Source organism: Oncorhynchus mykiss, chromosome 1 (assembly GCF_013265735.2).
Source record: "Oncorhynchus mykiss isolate Arlee chromosome 1, USDA_OmykA_1.1, whole genome shotgun sequence".
Taxonomy (NCBI): domain Eukaryota; kingdom Metazoa; phylum Chordata; class Actinopteri; order Salmoniformes; family Salmonidae; genus Oncorhynchus; species Oncorhynchus mykiss.
This window is the reverse complement of record NC_048565.1, coordinates 92,865,609-92,886,826: the sequence shown is the minus strand read 5'-3', so window position 1 is coordinate 92,886,826 and position 21,218 is coordinate 92,865,609. Positions and strand designations below refer to the sequence as shown.

General features: G+C 40.2%; 1 protein-coding gene across 6 annotated transcripts in view; it reads left to right on the top strand.

The window, feature by feature from the left end:
* Positions 1–18,225, top strand: part of LOC110528622 (receptor-type tyrosine-protein phosphatase epsilon) — a 150,713-nt gene extending 132,488 nt beyond the window's left edge. For 4 of the 6 annotated variants that reach the window (XM_036988769.1, XM_036988748.1, XM_036988786.1 and 1 more), the window contains 14 exons: positions 660–736; positions 956–992; positions 1,161–1,258; positions 3,503–3,622; positions 5,399–5,562; positions 5,734–5,869; positions 6,506–6,655; positions 7,064–7,157; positions 8,727–8,803; positions 14,918–15,052; positions 15,441–15,566; positions 16,707–16,858; positions 17,309–17,444; positions 17,759–18,225. In XM_036988769.1, coding sequence (XP_036844664.1) covers positions 660–736; positions 956–992; positions 1,161–1,258; positions 3,503–3,622; positions 5,399–5,562; positions 5,734–5,869; positions 6,506–6,655; positions 7,064–7,157; positions 8,727–8,803; positions 14,918–15,052; positions 15,441–15,566; positions 16,707–16,858; positions 17,309–17,444; positions 17,759–17,833 — 1,577 coding nt within the window. In that variant the 3' untranslated portion in view covers positions 17,834–18,225. The remainder of the gene's footprint in view (positions 1–659; positions 737–955; positions 993–1,160; positions 1,259–3,502; positions 3,623–5,398; positions 5,563–5,733; positions 5,870–6,505; positions 6,656–7,063; positions 7,158–8,726; positions 8,804–14,917; positions 15,053–15,440; positions 15,567–16,706; positions 16,859–17,308; positions 17,445–17,758) is intronic. The other 2 variants (XM_036988773.1, XM_036988759.1) reach the window with 1 other exon arrangement.
* Positions 18,226–21,218: the final 2,993 nt, after the last annotated feature.

Below are 21,218 nucleotides of genomic sequence, written 5' to 3'. Positions count from 1 at the left end.
TAGAGATCAAGGAATAGAATAGAATAGAGATCAAGGAATAGAATAGAGTAGAGATCGAATAGAATAGAGATCAAGGAATAGAATAGAGATCAAGGAATAGAATAGAATAGAGATCAAGGAATAGAATAGAATAGAGATCGAATAGAATAGAGATCAAGGAATAGAATAGAATAGAGATCAAGGAATAGAATAGAGTAGAGATCGAATAGAATAGAGATCAAGGAATAGAATAGAATAGAGATCAAGGAATAGAATAGAGTAGAGATCGAATAGAATAGAGATCGAATAGAATAGAATAGAGATCAAGGAATAGAATAGAGTAGAGATCGAATAGAATAGAGATCAAGGAATAGAATAGAATAGAGATCAAGGAATAGAATAGAGTAGAGATCGAATAGAATAGAGATCAAGGAATAGAATAGAGATCAAGGAATAGAATAGAATAGAGATCAAGGAATAGAATAGAATAGAGATCGAATAGAATAGAGATCAAGGAATAGAATAGAATAGAGATCGAATAGAATAGAGATCAAGGAATAGAATAGAATAGAGATCAAGGAATTGTCTTTACACCCATTTTGACACCCGTTTTACCTACTGGAATGGTTGTCTGAAATGTTGTGAAGAAAAGCCCTAAAGTGTCCATGTGTTTTTAACAGATGACCATTCCAGGGTGGTGTTAACACAGCTAGATGGAAACCTCTGTTCAGACTACATCAACGCTTCCTATATCCATGTGAGTTGGGCATCTAGCTTTTTGTTTAAACGTGCGTTCTTCTTCGGCCTAAATAAGGTTGGGATAATATATATATATATATATATAATAATATTCATAATAAATCATATATGTATCAACATATAGAATCTATCATGTTATTATTCCAAACCGAAACAAGACCAGTTTCCATTGTAATGTTATTAATTAACAGTGTTTTTATTTTATTTTCTTTGTTAGGGCTACACGGACAATAACAAATTTATCGCAGCACAAGGTAAATAAATCGATCTTTTTCTGCAGCAAATATTTAAATGAAAGTGTCGCGTGTGTTTTCCAAATGTAATAACACATTTTTATTATTTTATTTTTAAACATGGCTGCTGGTTCTGTAATGTCAACAAAGATGAATGGGTTAATGAGGTGATGGACTGTTGTGTTCCAGGTCCTAAACAAGACACGGTAGCAGACTTCTGGAGGATGATATGGGAACAGAAGACGGCAACTATTGTCATGCTGACCAACCTGAAAGAGAGGAAAGAGGTGATTGGTTACAAGACTTCCTGGCTTTTTCAGTGTCAACACTGTTACTTTCACTTTGACTTTCTCTATAATGTTATACCTGCACTAGAAATACAGCAACTGTCTTCATTACACATTACTGCTACACTACTACACTGATACTAATACTACACTAATACTATATTAGTACTACACTAATCCTATATTACTACTACACTAATCCTATATTACTACTACACTAACACTAATCCTATATTACTACTACACTAATCCTATGTTACTACTACACTAATCCTATATTACTACTACACTAATCCTATATTACTACTACACTAATCCTATATTACTACTACACTAATCCTATGTTACTACTACACTAATCCTATGTTACTACTACACTAATCCTATATTACTACTACACTAATCCTATATTACTACTACACTAATCCTATATTACTACTACACTAATCCTATATTACTACTACACTAATCCTATGTTTCTACTACACAAATCCTATGTTACTATTACACTGATACTTATACTATATTACTACTACATTAATACTATATTACTACTACACTGATACTAATACTATATTACTACTACACTCATCCTATATTACTACTACACTCATCCTATGTTACTACTACACGAACACATTGCTGCTACATTTGTCTGAGTGCCCTCAAGCCTCTGAAGTCAAGCCATCCATTTCCACTTCACAATCTCTCCTTAAACAGAGGAGGTCATCTGTCTCCATGTGTACTTTCCCCTGTGAGCAGTCCCAAGGAGCTTTACACTGGAGAGAGAGAGAGAGAGAGAGAGAGAGAGAGAGCTAACCTTGCAGAGATCAATAAAAACAGGAAAGAAAGGAGATTAAAATCAGCTTTTGTGCTGCTCGGAATCGATGATTAAATAATGGCTAATAAAGCCCTCTAAGTCTTTATCATAATTAGTCAGCAAACTCTCTTTAAGTGGTTTTAGACGGGCTAATTCTGATTGACTGGCTGGCTGGCTGGCAGATTAAGCCCTCACATTCTCTACTGCACTCAGTGTCTTACCAGTCACCTTTAGGATGGTGATGCATTCAATGCCACCCTCCTATACCCCTACAAATCCAGAACAGTCCCAGTAAGCAAAACGATGTTGAAAAGACGTGTAAAATATAGTATTTTCCAGACGTTGAAGTTAGGTTCATTTAGGTTCTGATTTGGTTCGGTCTGGAGCAGACTTGATTTGGTCCAAACATAGACGTCTATGATTGGCTCAGATTTGGTCCAATCAATGCTGGTCCAATCAAGGCTGGCCCTACCGCATCAAACCTGAGCCAAATACAAAGGTTTATGATTTGGTTCAAGGCCGGTCTGGACCCCAAAAAAACGACACCTGGACAGGACCGAAAAGAGAAGACTTCCAAATGACGTTGGCGTCTGTCTGTGCTTACTGGGATGTAGCCCACAGTGTCAGCCCGCAATGGAATTGTATGAATGTCCATCTCTGTGGTAGGCCTACCATTTTTATAAAACAGGCAATTACATAGGCTTTATTAGTCCAGAATCACGTGACTAATCAATGTGGCTATTTTAAGCTCTGAATATCAGCTACCCAACTTTTAATCCGGTGTTATCCTGAGCCTATTGGCAATGTGTTTACACAGTCTCCATGCTAGCATACCACTTAGAATGACCTGTAAACATGCAGTCTCTATGCTAGCCTACCACTTTGAATGACCTGTAGACATGCAGTCTCCATGCTAGCCTACCACTTAGAATGACCTGTAAACATGCAGTCTCCATGCTAGCCTACCACTTAGAATGACCTGTAAACATGCAGTCTTCATGCTAGCATAGCACTTAGAATGACCTGTAAACATGCAGTCTCCATGCTAGCATAGCACTTAGAATGACCTGTAAACATGCAGTCTCCATGCTAGCATAGCACTTAGAAATGCACACCCGATAATTTGTTTCATACCGTGTTGGGGTCAATTATATATATATTCCTGTCAATTCAGTAAATAAACAGAAATTCCAATTCCAATTCTCTTCAATGCTTTTCAAAAAGGAAACGGTATCATTGACGTTGGAATTAGGTTATTTATACTTTCTGAATGAACTGGAATTAAAATGGAACTGACTCCAACCCTGTTCTATACTAAAGTCAGGGTGCTAGTATAGACATTGGAACATTCTCTATGATTAAAACCTGCGTGTCCCGCGGTGACTCATTTGCTTCCCTGTTTGTGTGTGTTTCCAAACCACTAGGACAAGTGTTACCAGTACTGGCCAGACCAGGGCTGTTGGACCTATGGTAACGTCCGGGTGGCTGTGGAAGACGTCACTGTGTTGGTAGACTACACCATACGGAAGTTCTACATACAATATGTACGTTATTATTAGATGGTAATCATGTGGGTCCTTTAGATTATAACAGTACTGTAGGTTTGGTTGGAAATCTAAGTGCTTGCCTGTCCTATACTTATTCACTTGTAGTATACTAAAGTACTATACTTGTTCACTTGTAGTATACTAAAGTACTATATTTATTCACTTGTAGTATACTAAAGTACTATACTTGTTCACTTGTAGTATACTAAAGTACTATACTTATTCACTTGTAGTATACTAACGTCCTATACTTATTCACTTGTAGTATACTAAAGTACTATACTTATTCACTTGTAGTATACTAACGTCCTATACTTATTCACTTGTAGTATACTAACGTCCTATACTTATTCACTTGTAGTATACTAACGTCCTATACTTATTCACTTGTAGTATATTAAAGTACTATACTTGTTCACTTGTAGTATACTAAAGTACTATACTTATTCACTTGTAGTATACTAAAGTACTATACTTATTCACTTGTAGTATACTAAAGTACTATACTTATTCACTTGTAGTATACTAAAGTACTATACTTGTTCACTTGTAGTATACTAAAGTACTATACTTATTCACTTGTAGTATACTAACGTCCTATACTTATTCACTTGTAGTATACTAAAGTACTATATTTATTCACTTGTAGTATACTAAAGTACTACACTTATTCACTTGTAGTATACTAAAGTACTATACTTGTTCACTTGTAGTATAATAAAGAACTATATTTATTCACTTGTAGTATAATAAAGTCCTATACTTATTCACTTGTAGTATAATAAAGTACTATACTTGTTCACTTGTAGTATACTAAATTGATACTAAAAGGTATTTGACTGTAAATATGTAGTCTACAGAGCTCTACAACACTGATGGACATAGAAACTTAAAAGATGTGCTGTAAACTGTGTGTGTTTTTTGTGTCGTGTGAATAGAGTAGACTACAGATGTAGGATCATAATTTGAGCGTTTGTAATTTCCACTTTGATAATTTAGACTTGAATTGCCCAAACGAAAAATGTATCAACCCTTACAAAAATGTCCTTTAATTATAATCTACATAATACATACATAATTTGGCTGTCCTCATAGGAGAACCCTTTGAAGAACCCTTTTTGGTTTCAGGTAGAACCCTTTTGGGTTCCATGCAGAACCCTTTTGGGTTTCAGGTAGAACCCTTTTGGGTTCCATGCAGAACCCTTTTGGGTTCCATGCAGAACCCTTTTGGGTTTCAGGTAGAACCCTTTTGGGTTCCATGCAGAACCCTTTTGGGTTCCATGCAGAACCCTTTTGGGTTTCAGGTAGAACCCTTTTGGGTTCCATGCAGAACCCTTTTGGGTTCCATGCAGAACCCTTTTGGGTTTCAGGTAGAACCCTTTTTGGTTCCATGCAGAACCCTTTCCACAGAGGTAGTATCTGGTTCATAGTAATGACTCTATAGTAATGTAGTATCTTGTTTATAGTAATGACTCTGTGGAGTATCTGGTTCATAGTAATGACTCTATAGTAATGTAGTATCTTGTTTATAGTAATGACTCTGTGGAGTATCTGGTTTATAGTAATGACTCTATGTAGTATCTGCTGTAGTAATGACTCTATGTAGTATATGGTTTATAGTAATGACTCTATGTAGTATCTGGATAGTAATGACTCTGTGTAGTATCAGGTATAGTAATGACTCTACGTAGTATCTGATTATAGTAATGACTCTACGTAGTATCAGGTATAGTAATGACTCTGTATGTCTGCTCTGTGTGTCGTCTCCTGTAGCAGGCCAGCGACGGCACCAAGCCCTCCAGGCTGGTCACCCAGCTCCACTTCACCAGCTGGCCTGATTTTGGGGTGCCCTTTTCCCCCATTGGCATGCTCAAGTTCCTCAAGAAAGTCAAGACAGTCAACTCCTCCTTCGCTGGGCCCATCGTGGTTCACTGCAGGTACTTTATACTGGGGATGTAGTCTTTTAGGCACATTTCAACTGTTGTACTGGACATAGTATCCTGAAGGTTACTTCCCCACCTGTCTTTAGGGAGAGAGAGAGAGAGAGATCTAACTGTCATGCTATAGATAGTTTACTCCTTGGCCTTCTCTGTCCTTTGTCTCGGCAGTGCTGGTGTGGGAAGGACAGGGACCTTCATTGTGATTGACGGCGTGATTGACATGATGCACCAAGAGCAGAAGATTGACGTCTTTGGTTTTGTGTCCAAGATAAGAGACCAGCGCTCACAGCTTGTACAGACAGACGTGAGTTGGCTCAAAACAACAGGGTCACAACACTATTTCATGCAATGCATCAGTCTATGTTTCTCTTAGTACTAGGACTAGCAACTGTCCAAAAGTAAGCATTGTCCTTCCTGCTACTACAGTGTTCTAAATATGTATTTCTAATGTAAACTAGAAAATAATAGAGTTCCAAGAATATATCCCTGTGGAACACCACACTTGATCTCATCTGATTCATCTTCTTCTTCTCCTTCTCCTTCTTCTTCTGCTTCTACTTCTTCTTCTTCTCCTTTTTCTCCTTCTTCTCCTTCTCCTTCTTCTTCTTTTTCTCCTCCTTCTCCTTCTTCTTCTTCTTCTTCTCCTTCTTCTTCTTTTTCTTCTGCTTCTCCTTCTTCTTCTCCTTTTTCTCCTTCTTCTCCTTCTTCTTCTTTTTCTTCTTCTGCTTCTCCTTCTTCTTCTCCTTTTTCTCCTTCTTCTTCTCCTTTTTCTCCTTCATCTTCTCCTTCTTCTCCTTCTTCTTCTGCTTCTACAGCCTCTTCTCCAGTTTCTACTTCTTCTTCAGCTTCTTCCTTTGGAAGCAATTATCAAAGTGTATGGACTTTCATTCCTATTGTTCTAGTGCTCTAAAATCTGTTTTTCTTCCTCTGTGGCCTCCAGATTCAGTACTCGTTCATCTACCAGGCCCTGTTGGAATACTACCTCTACGGAGACACAGAACTGGACGTGTCATCTCTGGAAGGACACCTGCACAAACTCCACAACACCCACGCCCCCTTCGACAGGGTTGGCCTGGAGGAAGAGTTCAAAGTGAGAGCCAGGGGTGCTCTCTTCTCTGACAGGGTTGTAGTTGATAAGATAGAGCCCTTTGCTACATGCAGCTTAGAATCCTTGAAAGTCTGTGTATGCTTATAATAGCAATTGTGGGCATCGGGTATAAATTATTCTATGTTAATTTGCATTGCCCTTATTTTTTGGGGGCCTCACCGAGTGGCGCAGCGGGTTGTGTCACAACCCGGCCGTGACCGGGAGTCCCTTAGGGCGGCGCACAATTGGCCCAGCGTTGTCCGGGTTAGGGGAGGGTTTTCGCCGGGGGGGGGGGGATTTGTTCTTTAACTGACTTGCCTAGTTAAATAAAGGTAAAAAATATTAAGTCATCTATGTGTACATTTACACCCTGACACTTTCCTGTCCCCCCACCCCCCCTTTATCATCCAGAAACTGACCAACATGCGGATAATGAAGGAGAACATGAGGATGGGAAATCTCCCTGCCAACATGAAGAAGAACAGAGTGCTCCAGATTATTCCATGTAAGAAATGCCGGAAAAGTCACAACACAACAAACTGAATGAGATCTGTTTTCCGCCCAGAGTCCAGTAACTCTACATTACGTCATTCGGGGTATTCTTTAACTGGTGACAGATTGTGACCCACAGATTATATTGTGTTCATAACCCCCCCCCCCCCCCTTATTTAGAACGAAACAAGAGATATTATCAAATCCCTTATTCCCTTGGTTCGCTCACCTAAATTGCATTCGTGCAGAATTAACCAGGGAAATCCATTGTATGTGTTATTTTGTCATATTTGGTATTCATATATGTAAACCTTGATGCATGGGACTGACATTGAGAGATCTTTTAGTCAGTCGTCTTGTTGTTTTATCTGATAAAACGCTCATTGTTTGTGCTGTTCTTTAGGTTGAGTGATGCGTTTCTTTCATTGCCTGCCTCTCATCTTACAAAAAGTGTTTGGGAAATGGATCTGGAGGAGCCTTTTAGGGTGCATCTCAAACGGTACCCTATTCCCTATTTAGTGCACTACTTTTGACCAGGGTCTATAGGGTCTGTGGTCAAAAGTAGTGCACTATATAGGGAATAGGTTGCCACTTGAGACGCTGACTTTTAGGCATCTAATATGGCCGATCTATTCATAAATCAACAGTGACGGCATCACAGATAATCCAATTCCTTCTACCCCTAATTCTTCTGCTCTTTCCTCAGACCGTTCGATTGTAGGGCCGTTAAGGGCCGCACCTTTAGTGAGTTAAGATGTGTGTTGGTGTAATGGGAAGGGGGAAATTACAGGGACATTTATTTCCATGGCAGTTTCCTATAACGTCCACTAGGGGGCGACGTGAGTCCCTGTTAACATCTAGTAGACCCGCGCCTTGCTAGGTCTCCACGGATTGCCGGTTTAATCCCAGTGCTTGGAACTCATTTTGAAAATCATAATTTTTGACCCCATCCCAAACCTTAACCCTAACCTAAACCACCTTTTCATATTTGGTATTCATATATTTAAACCTTGATGCGTGGGACTGACATTGAGAGATCTTTTAGCCAGTCGTCTTGTTGTTTTATCTGATAAAACGCTCATTGTTTGTGCTGTTCTTTAGGTTGAGTGATGCGTTTCTTTCATTGCCTGCCTCTCATCTTGTATATAGTGTTTGGGAAATGGATCTGGAGGAGCCTTTTAGGGTGCATCTCAAACGGCACCCTATTCCCTATTTAGTGCACTACTATGGCACCCTATTCCCTATTTAGTGCACTACTATGGCACCCTATTCCCTATTTAGTGCACTACTATGGCACCCTATTCCCTATTTAGTGCACTACGTTTGACCAGGGTCTATAGGGCTCAGAATGAAGGCCTTCACTTTTTGCGTAGTTTGTCTGACAGCTAATAAATATGGCCAAAAACCAAAGGTGCCGCGTCATTAAAACGCCAACCCATGTCGTAATTCTGCAGTTAGGATGAAGGGGGTGGGGTTTTTATCTGGAGATTGAGTTGTAATGCCATTGATATACTCTGTAGACACGGGCTTTATAGTTATCACCAGTTTAATATGAATTTGAATCTTTAATTGTATTTTTCAGATGACTTCAACAGAGTGATTATGTCCATGAGAAGAGGCCAAGAGTTTACTGACTACATCAATGCGTCATTTATAGATGTAAGTAGACGTTACAATACTCACTACTACCTCAATGAGTAAACATTACAATACTCACTACTACATCAATGAGTAAACATTACAATACTCACTACTACATCAATGAGTAAACATTACAATACTCACTACTACATCAATGAGTAAACATTACAATACTCACTACTACATCAATGAGTAAACATTACAATACTCACTACTACATCAATGAGTAAACACTATCACTACTACATCAATGAGTAAACACTATCACTACTACATCAATGAGTAAACATTATCACTACTACATCAATAAGTAAACCTTACAATACTCACTACTACATCAATGAGTAAACATTACACTACTCACTACTACATCAATGAGTAAACATTACAATACTCACTACTACATCAATGAGTAAACATTACAATACTCACTACTACATCAATGAGTAAACATTATCACTACTACATCAATGAGTAAACATTACAATACTCACTACTACATCAATGAGTAAACATTACAATACTCACTACTACATCAATGAGTAAACATTGCAATACTCACTACTACATCAATGAGTAAACATTACAATACTCACTACTACATCAATGAGTAAACATTACAATACTCACTACTACATCAATGAGTAAACATTACAATACTCACTACTACATCAATGAGTAAACATTACAATACTCACTACTACATGAATGAGTAAACATTACAATACTCACTACTACATCAATGAGTAAACATTATCACTACTACATCAATGAGTAAACATTACAATACTCACTACTACATCAATGAGTAGACATTACAATACTCACTACTACATCAATGAGTAGACATTACAATACTCACTACTACATCAATGAGTAAACATTACAATACTCACTACTACATCAATGAGTAGACATTACAATACTCACTACTACATCATTGAGTAAACATTACAATACTCACTACTACATCAACGAGTAAACATTACAATACTCACTACTACGTCAATGAGTAAACCTTACAATACTCACTACTACATCAATGAGTAAACATTATCACTACTACATCAATGAGTAAACATTACAATACTCACTACTACATCAATGAGTAAACATTATCACTACTACATCAATGAGTAAACATTATCACTACTACATCAATGAGTAAACATTATCACTACTACATCAATGAGTAAACATTATCACTACTACATCAATGAGTAAACATTACAATACTCACTACTACATCAATGAGTAAACATTATCACTACTACATCAATGAGTAGACATTACAATACTCACTACTACATCAATGAGTAAACATTACAATACTCACTACTACATCAATGAGTAAACATTACAATACTCACTACTACATCAATGAGTAAACATTATCACTACTACATCAATGAGTAAACATTACAATACTCACTACTACATCAATGAGTAAACATTATCACTACTACATCAATGAGTAAACATTATCACTACTACATCAATGAGTAAACATTATCACTACTACATCAATGAGTAAACATTATCACTACTACATCAATGAGTAAACATTAAAATACTCACTACTACATCAGTGAGTAAACATTACAATACTCACTACTACATCAATGAGTAAACATTATCACTACTACATCAATGAGTAAACATTACAATACTCACTACTACATCCATGAGTAAACATTACAATACTCACTACTACATCAATGATTGAACATTACAATACTCACTACTACATCAATGAGTAAACATTATCACTACTACATCAATGAGTAGACATTACAATACTCACTACTACATCAATGAGTAAACATTATCACTACTACATCAACGAGTAAACAGTACAATACTCACTACTACATCAATGAGTAAACATTATCACTACTACATCAATGAGTAAACATTACAATACTCACTACTACATCAATGAGTAAACATTATCACTACTACATCAATGAGTAAACATTATCACTACTACATCAATGAGTAAACATTATCACTACTACATCAATGAGTAAACATTATCACTACTACATCAACGAGTAAACAGTACAATACTCACTACTACATCAATGAGTAAACATTATCACTACTACATCAATGAGTAAACATTATCACTACTACATCAATGAGTAAACATTACAAAACTCACTACTACATCAATGAGTAAACGTTACAATACTCACTACTACATCAATGAGTAGACGTGAATCAATGTCATATTTATCAACAGTTATTTTTATTTTTATTTCATTTTTTTTAACATACATTCATACGCTGCAATCAAGTTGTACCTGTCTGACATGGTGGTAATGCCTGTACTGTGTACTGTGGTGTACAGGAAGTTGTACCTGTCTGACATGGTGGTAATGCCTGTACTGTGTACTGTGGTGGACAGGGAGTTGTACCTGTCTGACATGGTGGTAATGCCTGTACTGTGTACTGTGGTGGACAGGGAGTTGTACCTGTCTGACATGGTGGTAATGCCTGTACTGTGTACTGTGGTGGACAGGGAGTTGTACCTGTCTGACATGGTGGTAATGCCTGTACTGTGTACTGTGGTGGACAGGGAGTTGTACCTGTCTGACATGGTGGTAATGCCTGTACTGTGTACTGTGGTGGACAGGGAGTTGTACCTGTCTGACATGGTGGTAATGCCTGTACTGTGGTGGACAGGGAGTTGTACCTGTCTGACATGGTGGTAATGCCTGTACTGTGGTGGACAGGGAGTTGTACCTGTCTGACATGGTGGTAATGCCTGTACTGTGGTGGACAGGGAGTTGTACCTGTCTGACATGGTGGTAATGCCTGTACTGTGGTGGACAGGGAGTTGTACCTGTCTGACATGGTGGTAATGCCTGTACTGTGGTGGACAGGGAGTTGTACCTGTCTGACATGGTGGTAATTCCTGTACTGTGTACTGTGGTGGACAGGGAGTTGTACCTGTCTGACATGGTGGTAATGCCTGTACTGTGGTGGACAGGGAGTTGTACCTGTCTGACATGGTGGTAATGCCTGTACTGTGGTGGACAGGGAGTTGTACCTGTCTGACATGGTGGTAATGCCTGTACTGTGGTGGACAGGGAGTTGTACCTGTCTGACATGGTGGTAATGCCTGTACTGTGGTGGACAGGGAGTTGTACCTGTCTGACATGGTGGTAATGCCTGTACTGTGGTGGACAGGGAGTTGTACCTGTCTGACATGGTGGTAATGCCTGTACTGTGGTGGACAGGGAGTTGTACCTGTCTGACATGGTGGTAATGCCTGTACTGTGGTGGACAGGGAGTTGTACCTGTCTGACATGGTGGTAATGCCTGTACTGTGGTGGACAGGGAGTTGTACCTGTCTGACATGGTGGTAATGCCTGTACTGTGGTGGACAGGGAGTTGTACCTGTCTGACATGGTGGTAATGCCTGTACTGTGGTGGACAGGGAGTTGTACCTGTCTGACATGGTGGTAATGCCTGTACTGTGGTGGACAGGGAGTTGTACCTGTCTGACATGGTGGTAATGCCTGTACTGTGGTGGACAGGGAGTTGTACCTGTCTGACATGGTGGTAATGCCTGTACTGTGGTGGACAGGGAGTTGTACCTGTCTGACATGGTGGTAATGCCTGTACTGTGGTGGACAGGGAGTTGTACCTGTCTGACATGGTGGTAATGCCTGTACTGTGTACTGTGGTGGACAGGGAGTTGTACCTGTCTGACATGGTGGTAATGCCTGTACTGTGTACTGTGGTGTACAGGAAGTTGTACCTGTCTGACATGGTGGTAATGCCTGTACTGTGTACTGTGGTGGACAGGAAGTTGTACCTGTCTGACATGGTGGTAATGCCTGTACTGTGTACTGTGGTGGACAGGAAGTTGTACCTGTCTGACATGGTGGTAATGCCTGTACTGTGGTGGACAGGGAGTTGTACCTGTCTGACATGGTGGTAATGCCTGTACTGTGGTGGACAGGGAGTTGTACCTGTCTGACATGGTGGTAATGCCTGTACTGTGGTGGACAGGGAGTTGTACCTGTCTGACATGGTGGTAATGCCTGTACTGTGGTGGACAGGGAGTTGTACCTGTCTGACATGGTGGTAATGCCTGTACTGTGTACTGTGGTGGACAGGGAGTTGTACCTGTCTGACATGGTGGTAATGCCTGTACTGTGTACTGTGGTGTACAGGAAGTTGTACCTGTCTGACATGGTGGTAATGCCTGTACTGTGTACTGTGGTGGACAGGAAGTTGTACCTGTCTGACATGGTGGTAATGCCTGTACTGTGTACTGTGGTGGACAGGGAGTTGTACCTGTCTGACATGGTGGTAATGCCTGTACTGTGTACTGTGGTGTACAGGGAGTTGTACCTGTCTGACATGGTGGTAATGCCTGTACTGTGTACTGTGGTGGACAGGGAGTTGTACCTGTCTGACATGGTGGTAATGCCTGTACTGTGTACTGTGGTGGACAGGGAGTTGTACCTGTCTGACATGGTGGTAATGCCTGTACTGTGTACTGTGGTGGACAGGGAGTTGTTTCTGTCTGACATGGTGGTAATGCCTGTACTGTGTACTGTGGTGTACAGGAAGTTGTACCTGTCTGACATGGTGGTAATGCCTGTACTGTGTACTGTGGTGGACAGGAAGTTGTACCTGTCTGACATGGTGGTAATGCCTGTACTGTGTACTGTGGTGGACAGGGAGTTGTACCTGTCTGACATGGTGGTAATGCCTGTACTGTGTACTGTGGTGTACAGGAAGTTGTACCTGTCTGACATGGTGGTAATGCCTGTACTGTGTACTGTGGTGTACAGGAAGTTGTACCTGTCTGACATGGTGGTAATGCCTGTACTGTGTACTGTGGTGGACAGGGAGTTGTACCTGTCTGACATGGTGGTAATGCCTGTACTGTGTACTGTGGTGGACAGGGAGTTGTACCTGTCTGACATGGTGGTAATGCCTGTACTGTGTACTGTGGTGGACAGGGAGTTGTACCTGTCTGACATGGTGGTAATGCCTGTACTGTGTACTGTGGTGGACAGGGAGTTGTACCTGTCTGACATGGTGGTAATGCCTGTACTGTGTACTGTGGTGGACAGGGAGTTGTACCTGTCTGACATGGTGGTAATGCCTGTACTGTGTACTGTGGTGTACAGGAAGTTGTACCTGTCTGACATGGTGGTAATGCCTGTACTGTGTACTGTGGTGGACAGGGAGTTGTACCTGTCTGACATGGTGGTAAAGCCTGTACTGTGTACTGTGGTGGACAGGGAGTTGTACCTGTCTGACATGGTGGTAATGCCTGTACTGTGTACTGTGGTGGACAGGAAGTTGTACATGTCTGACATGGTGGTAATGCCTGTACTGTGTACTGTGGTGGACAGGGAGTTGTACCTGTCTGACATGGTGGTAATGCCTGTACTGTGTACTGTGGTGGACAGGAAGTTGTACCTGTCTGACATGGTGGTAATGCCTGTACTGTGTACTGTGGTGGACAGGGAGTTGTACCTGTCTGACATGGTGGTAATGCCTGTACTGTGTACTGTGGTGGACAGGAAGTTGTACCTGTCTGACATGGTGGTAATGCCTGTACTGTGTACTGTGGTGGACAGGAAGTTGTACCTGTCTGACATGGTGGTAATGCCTGTACTGTGTACTGTGGTGGACAGGGAGTTGTACCTGTCTGACATGGTGGTAATGCCTGTACTGTGTACTGTGGTGGACAGGGAGTTGTACCTGTCTGACATGGTGGTAATGCCTGTACTCTGTACTGTGGTGGACAGGAAGTTGTACCTGTCTGACATGGTGGTAATGCCTGTACTCTGTACTGTGGTGGACAGGGAGTTGTACCTGTCTGACATGGTGGTAATGCCTGTACTGTGTACTGTGGTGGACAGGGAGTTGTACCTGTCTGACATGGTGGTAATGCCTGTACTGTGTACTGTGGTGTACAGGGAGTTGTACCTGTCTGACATGGTGGTAATGCCTGTACTCTGTACTGTGGTGGACAGGAAGTTGTACCTGTCTGACATGGTGGTAATGCCTGTACTGTGTACTGTGGTGGACAGGGAGTTGTACCTGTCTGACATGGTGGTAATGCCTGTACTCTGTACTGTGGTGGGGTGTCCTCAGGGCTACAGGCAGAAGGACTACTTCATAGCGACCCAGGGTCCGTTATCTCACACGGTAGAGGACTACTGGAGGATGGCGTGGGAGTGGAAGTGTCACTCCGTCGTCATGCTGACGGAACTACAGGAGAGGGAGCAGGTAGGAGGGATCCAAGAAATAGCATTTAAACAATTCATATTATATGATATATCTCTATGCTATTCACTTACTGAACTACTGCATCTTAGTTGTCTACCGCTAGCAAGGATCCAAAACTAGGACCTCTTTGTGTTGAGCTATTGTAATATTGTAGTAGAGTACTGTTCTTAACATGATTTGAGTTATTGTAATATTGTAGTAGGCTACTGTTCTAACATGATTTGAGTTATTGTAATATTGTAGTAGAGTACTGTTCTTAACATGATTTGAGTTATTGTAATATTGTAGTAGGCTACTGTTCGTGAACATGTCTTCTATTATTTGATGGTAATATAATCACTGTGTTATCCAGTACTCAGTCTTAATCTCCTGACTGTGTCTCCTGTAGGACAAGTGTTTCCAGTACTGGCCCACAGAGGACTCAGTGACCTATGGAGACTACACTGTAGAGATGAAGGGATCCACTGTGTGTGACAGCTTCAGTGTACGGGATCTGGTACTCACCTACGGCCCAGTAAGTTTACATGGAAATACCCTGAGGTAGTGAGGGACCTAAAAGCAATAGTTTATTGAGACATTAACCGTAACCTTCTTCTTACCTCTAGAGGAGTGATTAATCACAGGAATAAAGTGTTTGTCGTGTTAGCATATTGCTAATCTTGTAACCCTCAACCCAAATTAGACGTTTTACAGTCATCACGAGAAAGTAGTGTATTGCAAAAATCTGCATCCTAAATTATCTTTCCAAAACTTAGCAAGTGGCAAAAATTTGCTCCCAATGCTGAATTATCCATCCAAGCCTAGCATGTTGCTAAAATTAGCTCCCAATGCTGAATTATCCATCCAAGCCTAGCATGTTGCTAAAATTAGCACCCAATACTAAATGATCTGTCCAAACCTAGCATGTTGCTAAAATTAGCTCCCAATGCTGAATTATCCATCCAAGCCTAGCATGTTGCTAAAATTAGCTCCCAATGCTGAATTATCCATCCAAGCCTAGCATGTTGCTAAAATTAGCACCCAATACTAAATGATCTGTCCAAACCTAGCATGTTGCTAAAATTAGCTCCCAATACTAAATGATCTGTCCAAACCTAGCATGTTGCTAAAATTAGCTCCCAATGCTGAATTATCCATCCAAGCCTAGCATTTTGCTATAATTAGCTCCCAATGCTGAATTATCCATCCAAGCCTAGCATGTTGCTAAAATTAGCTCCCAATACTAAATGATCTGTCCAAACCTAGCATGTTGCTAAAATTAGCTCCCAATGCTGAATTATCCATCCAAGCCTAGCATGTTGCTAAAATTAGCACCCAATACTAAATGATCTGTCCAAACCTAGCATGTTGCTAAAATTAGCTCTCAATACTAAATGATCTGTCCAAACCTAGCATGTTGCTAAAATTAGCTCCCAATGCTAAATGATCTGTCCACACATAGCATGTTGCTAAAATTAGCTCCCAATGCTAAATGATCTGTCCACACCTAGCATGTTGCTAAAATTAGCTCCCAATGCTAAATTATCTGTCCAAACCTAGCATGTTGCTAAAATTAGCTCCCAATGCTAAATGATCTGTCCACACCTAGCATGTTGCTACAATTGGCATCCTGACAGCTACATTATCTTTCCGAACCTGGGTTTCCATGTTTCAGGATAAGCAGACACGTCTGGTCCGCCACTTCCATTTTCACGGCTGGCCAGAGATCGGGATCCCAGCCGAAGGGAAAGGAATGATCGACATCATCGCCTCGGTGCAGAGACAGCAACAGCAGTCAGGAAACCATCCCATCATCGTACACTGCAGGTAGCTAAGACTCTGACCCTTATCACCATGTGGTGGAATATGTTACTTTGGTAACACCTTTTACACTTCACTGTTACCTAAGTAACACTCTTATACCACTTTAAATATACTTCGTAACAATTCTTTATTACACATTTACTGTTACTATGGTAACACTTTATTTTCACACATTTACTGTTACTATGGTAACACTTTATTACACATCTACTGTTGCTATGGTAACACTTTATTACACATTTGCTGTTACTATGGTAACACTTTATTACACATTTACTGTTACTATGGTAACACTGTATTACACATTTACTGTTACTATGATAACACTGTATTACACATTTACTGTTACTATGGTAACACTTTATTACACATTTACTGTTACTATAGCAACCCATTACAACAGTCACAAAACCCCAAAAGTCACAGTTTTTCCTTGAATGTTTTGTTGTGTAGTGCTGGTGCAGGGCGAACAGGTACGTTCATTGCACTGAGCAATATCCTGGAGCGGGTCAAGGCTGAGGGCCTACTGGACGTCTTCCAGACTGTGAAGAGTTTACGGATGCAGAGGCCACATATGGTCCAGACCGTGGTGAGGACTTTGGACACAAATCACCATTTGTAAACCTATTTTAATTTCCAAAGAATCCAATATTTGAACATAGTTTGGCACACATTATAATTGACCAAGTATCTATCGGGTCCCCAATGCCGTTAATAGATAATATAATAATTTATGGTCCATTAAGTTTAACACAGAATGGACATTTGTCTTTGGTGCTCTGGCTTTACAGTAAAACGATCAGAACGGACGTAAAACATCGACACAATGAACATTTTTATAATGTCAGTTCACCGGAGTCGTATCTAGAATTCTCCCTGATGGTTCTCAAATTCTTTCCCCAGGAACAATACGACTTCTGCTACCGGGTGGTACAAGACTTTGTGGACATTTTCTCAGACTATGCCAATTTTAAATGATGAAATATTTGCCTTACAAACATTTTTTTTTTGTTTTGTTCAAAAGTTGTTGTTGTTGATTTTTCTTTCTTCAAATACCAGTTGGTCAGGCTTTGTGTTCTGTCCTTAGAAGGATTGACAGGTTTTTCTATTTCGCTATGCACTTGTCCTTACTGTAACTAAAAACTCCATCCCTCGTTGTAATATACTGTACGTCAACGGACAAAAATTTGTAAATGCCAAAATTGTAAGATTAATAATGTATATTTCACATCATGTATAATAATTATTTTGTAATGAAATTCAAGTGGTTTTTTTTTGTGTGTTTTAAAAAAAAACCTTGAGTCTCTTTATTCACATGTTTTAGTTGTTGTATGATACTGTACTTTTGTTAAAAATCTTGTTTATTCAGACTGAGTGTTTACTTTGGCTTTTGACCGTCCTTGTTTCCTTTTGAAAAGAGGCGCTATTGTAAATGTTGTACGTATCGATAGCAGACCTTCCATTTAAATGCATTCCAACAACGTTACGTGAATATTAATTAGTAAGATATTCTGACATGTATTGACGCCTTCTATCTGTGACTAGAGGTGATGTCTCATCTATCTTTTATTTAATTGGAAATAACCCTTTTATTTAAAACAAAATATATATATTTAAGGTCTTTACAATGCAAGTATTTTCAGGCACAATATCAAGAACACACAACAACAACAAAAAATATGCAAAGTATTGAATATCAAGTTACGCCATTATTATTATTATTATTATTATTATTATTGTCAAGGATAATAGTTTAAAACAACATATTAAGGAATTGTAAGAATTAGTTTCCATTAACCTGATGGAAGTAGTAGCCTACTTCAGTACAGAAAATCAACATGCAACTACACATATAATAACAAGGTACCAGTAGTAGTACTAATCAGTAGTACTAATCAGTAGTACTAATACGACCATACTGCAGTTTGTTTTAGCCACGGCACATATTCTGAAGCACATGTACATCACCCAGAATACCACCAAGGAACAGCACAGATACATCAGTAGTACTAATCAGTAGTACTAATCAGTAGTACTAATACGACCATACTGCAGTTTGTTTTAGCCACGGCACATATTCTGAAGCACATGTACATCACCCAGAATACCACCAAGGAACAGCACAGATACATTCTGTCAAATATGTTCAATCTGAAACGTTACAGTCATTTATTTGTATATTCACGTGTATTGCTTTAATAGCAGATTGGATACATTATGTTTTGTTAAATGTGCGCAGTCCTGAACTGTCCATATCGTTTAGAAGTGCCGTGTATTATTCGACCTAGATAGGAAGGTGTCTGCTGATGCAGTTGCCAAAAATGACTATAGGAATAAAAAAAAACACAAGTCGTTCTGATCTGACGCAACACTCAGTGTGACCTGTAAAATTAAAATAATGTAACTTAAAGGGCATCGAAATGAACTCGACACAATATATATACTTTTTTTTTATTTTTAAAAAGCACAAAAGATGGGCGTGTTTAATTTAAAATAACGATCCTCAATCTGTTAATAATGTATCCATGTAAATGCCATACTTTAGTATTTAGACCTCAGTGCCGTTATAGTACACCGGCTACCACCAATCTCATGAAACACACATATCCTCATTATGGCCTTACACCATTTGCATTGTTGTGAACGATTAGGTCAGGGGTCAACCAAAACATTACCTCTTGGACTCCAGTGGTGCTTCAATGCCAGTTTTATAAGGGCGCCCTCGTATAGGAATCTGAAATGAGTCCAGCTGAATGCCAAGGGCCCAGAAGCCCCACATTTTACACACCCCTCTATGTCTATATGACATGTTGATGCAACGGGAGGATGAACTTTAACCTCGTCAGATACACAGTGAACAAGGATGTATAATAGTTGGGAATATGGAATTGTTGGATGCTTTGTCAGATGTGAGTTGTTGTTCCGGAGGAATGGCCTAACTTAACCTCATCTCTCTCTCTCTCTCTCTCTCTGTCTCTCTCTCTCCCTTTACTCACTCTCTCTCCCTTTACTCTCTCTCTCTCTCTCTCTCTACCTTTACTCACTCTCTCTCTCCCTTTACTATCTCTCTCGGCCTCTCTCTCTCTCTCCCTTTACTCTCTCTCTCGGCCCCTCTCACTCTCTCTCTCCCTTTACTCTCTTGGCCCCTCTCTCTCGGCCTCTCTCTCTCTCTCGGCCCCTCTCTCTCTCGGCCTCTCTCTCTCTCTCTCGGCCCCTCTCTCTCGCGGCCTCTCTCTCTCTCTCGGCCCCTCTCTCTCTCGGCCTCTCTCTCTCTCTTGGCCCCTCTCTCTCGACCTCTCTCTCTCTCGGCCTATTTTTGATCTGTTCTTTGATGAAGATGAAGAGGGTGTTTTCAGGTCACACCTCTTCATCTTTAGTTTTCTGCTTTTCATTGTCGCCCTCTCTTGGATTCTCAATGTCTTTTAAATGCCAGGTTGCAACATTAAATTCATTGAAAAACCTACTTTTTGCTCTGTCAATTCACTTACATGTGATTCAGCACTGCCATCTAGTGGTGAAGAAGGGGTATAAATGATTCAGGCATATTATGATTTATGAGAACCAGTAGATGTCACTGTTAAGTTGAAATATCCTATTCTGCTCCCGAGGGGCAAAGTGGTCTAAGGCACTGTATCTCAGTGCAAGAGGTGTCACTACAGTCCCTGGTTCGAATCCAGGCTGCATCACATCCGGGCGTAGTTGGGAGTCCCATAGGGCGGCGCACAATTGGCCCAGTATCGTCCGGGGTTGTAAGTAAGAATTTGTTTGTTAACTTACTTGCCCAGTTAAGTAATGTAAAAATAAAATAAATATGTTGGAGCAAGGGACTGTTACATACAATATACAGGGGACTGTTACATACAGTATACAGGGAACTGTTACATACAGTATACAGGGGACTGTTACATACAATATACAGGGGACTGTTACATACAGTATACAGGGGACTGTTACATACAGTATACAGGGGACTGTTACATACAGTATACAGGTTGGAGAGGGGACTGTTACATACAGTATACAGGGGACTGTTACATACAGTATACAGGGGACTGTTACATACAGTATACAGGGGACTGTTACATACAGTATACAGGGGACTGTTACATACAGTATACAGGGGACTGTTACATACAGTATACATGGGACTGTATCATACAGTATACAGGGGACTGTTACATACAGTATACAGGGGACTGTTACATACAGTATACAGGGGACTGTTACATACAGTATACAGGGGACTGTTACATACAGTATACAGGGGACTGTTACATACAGTATACAGGGGACTGTTACATACAGTATACAGGTTGGAGAGGGGACTGTTACACACAAGTTGGTGAGGGGATTGTTACATACA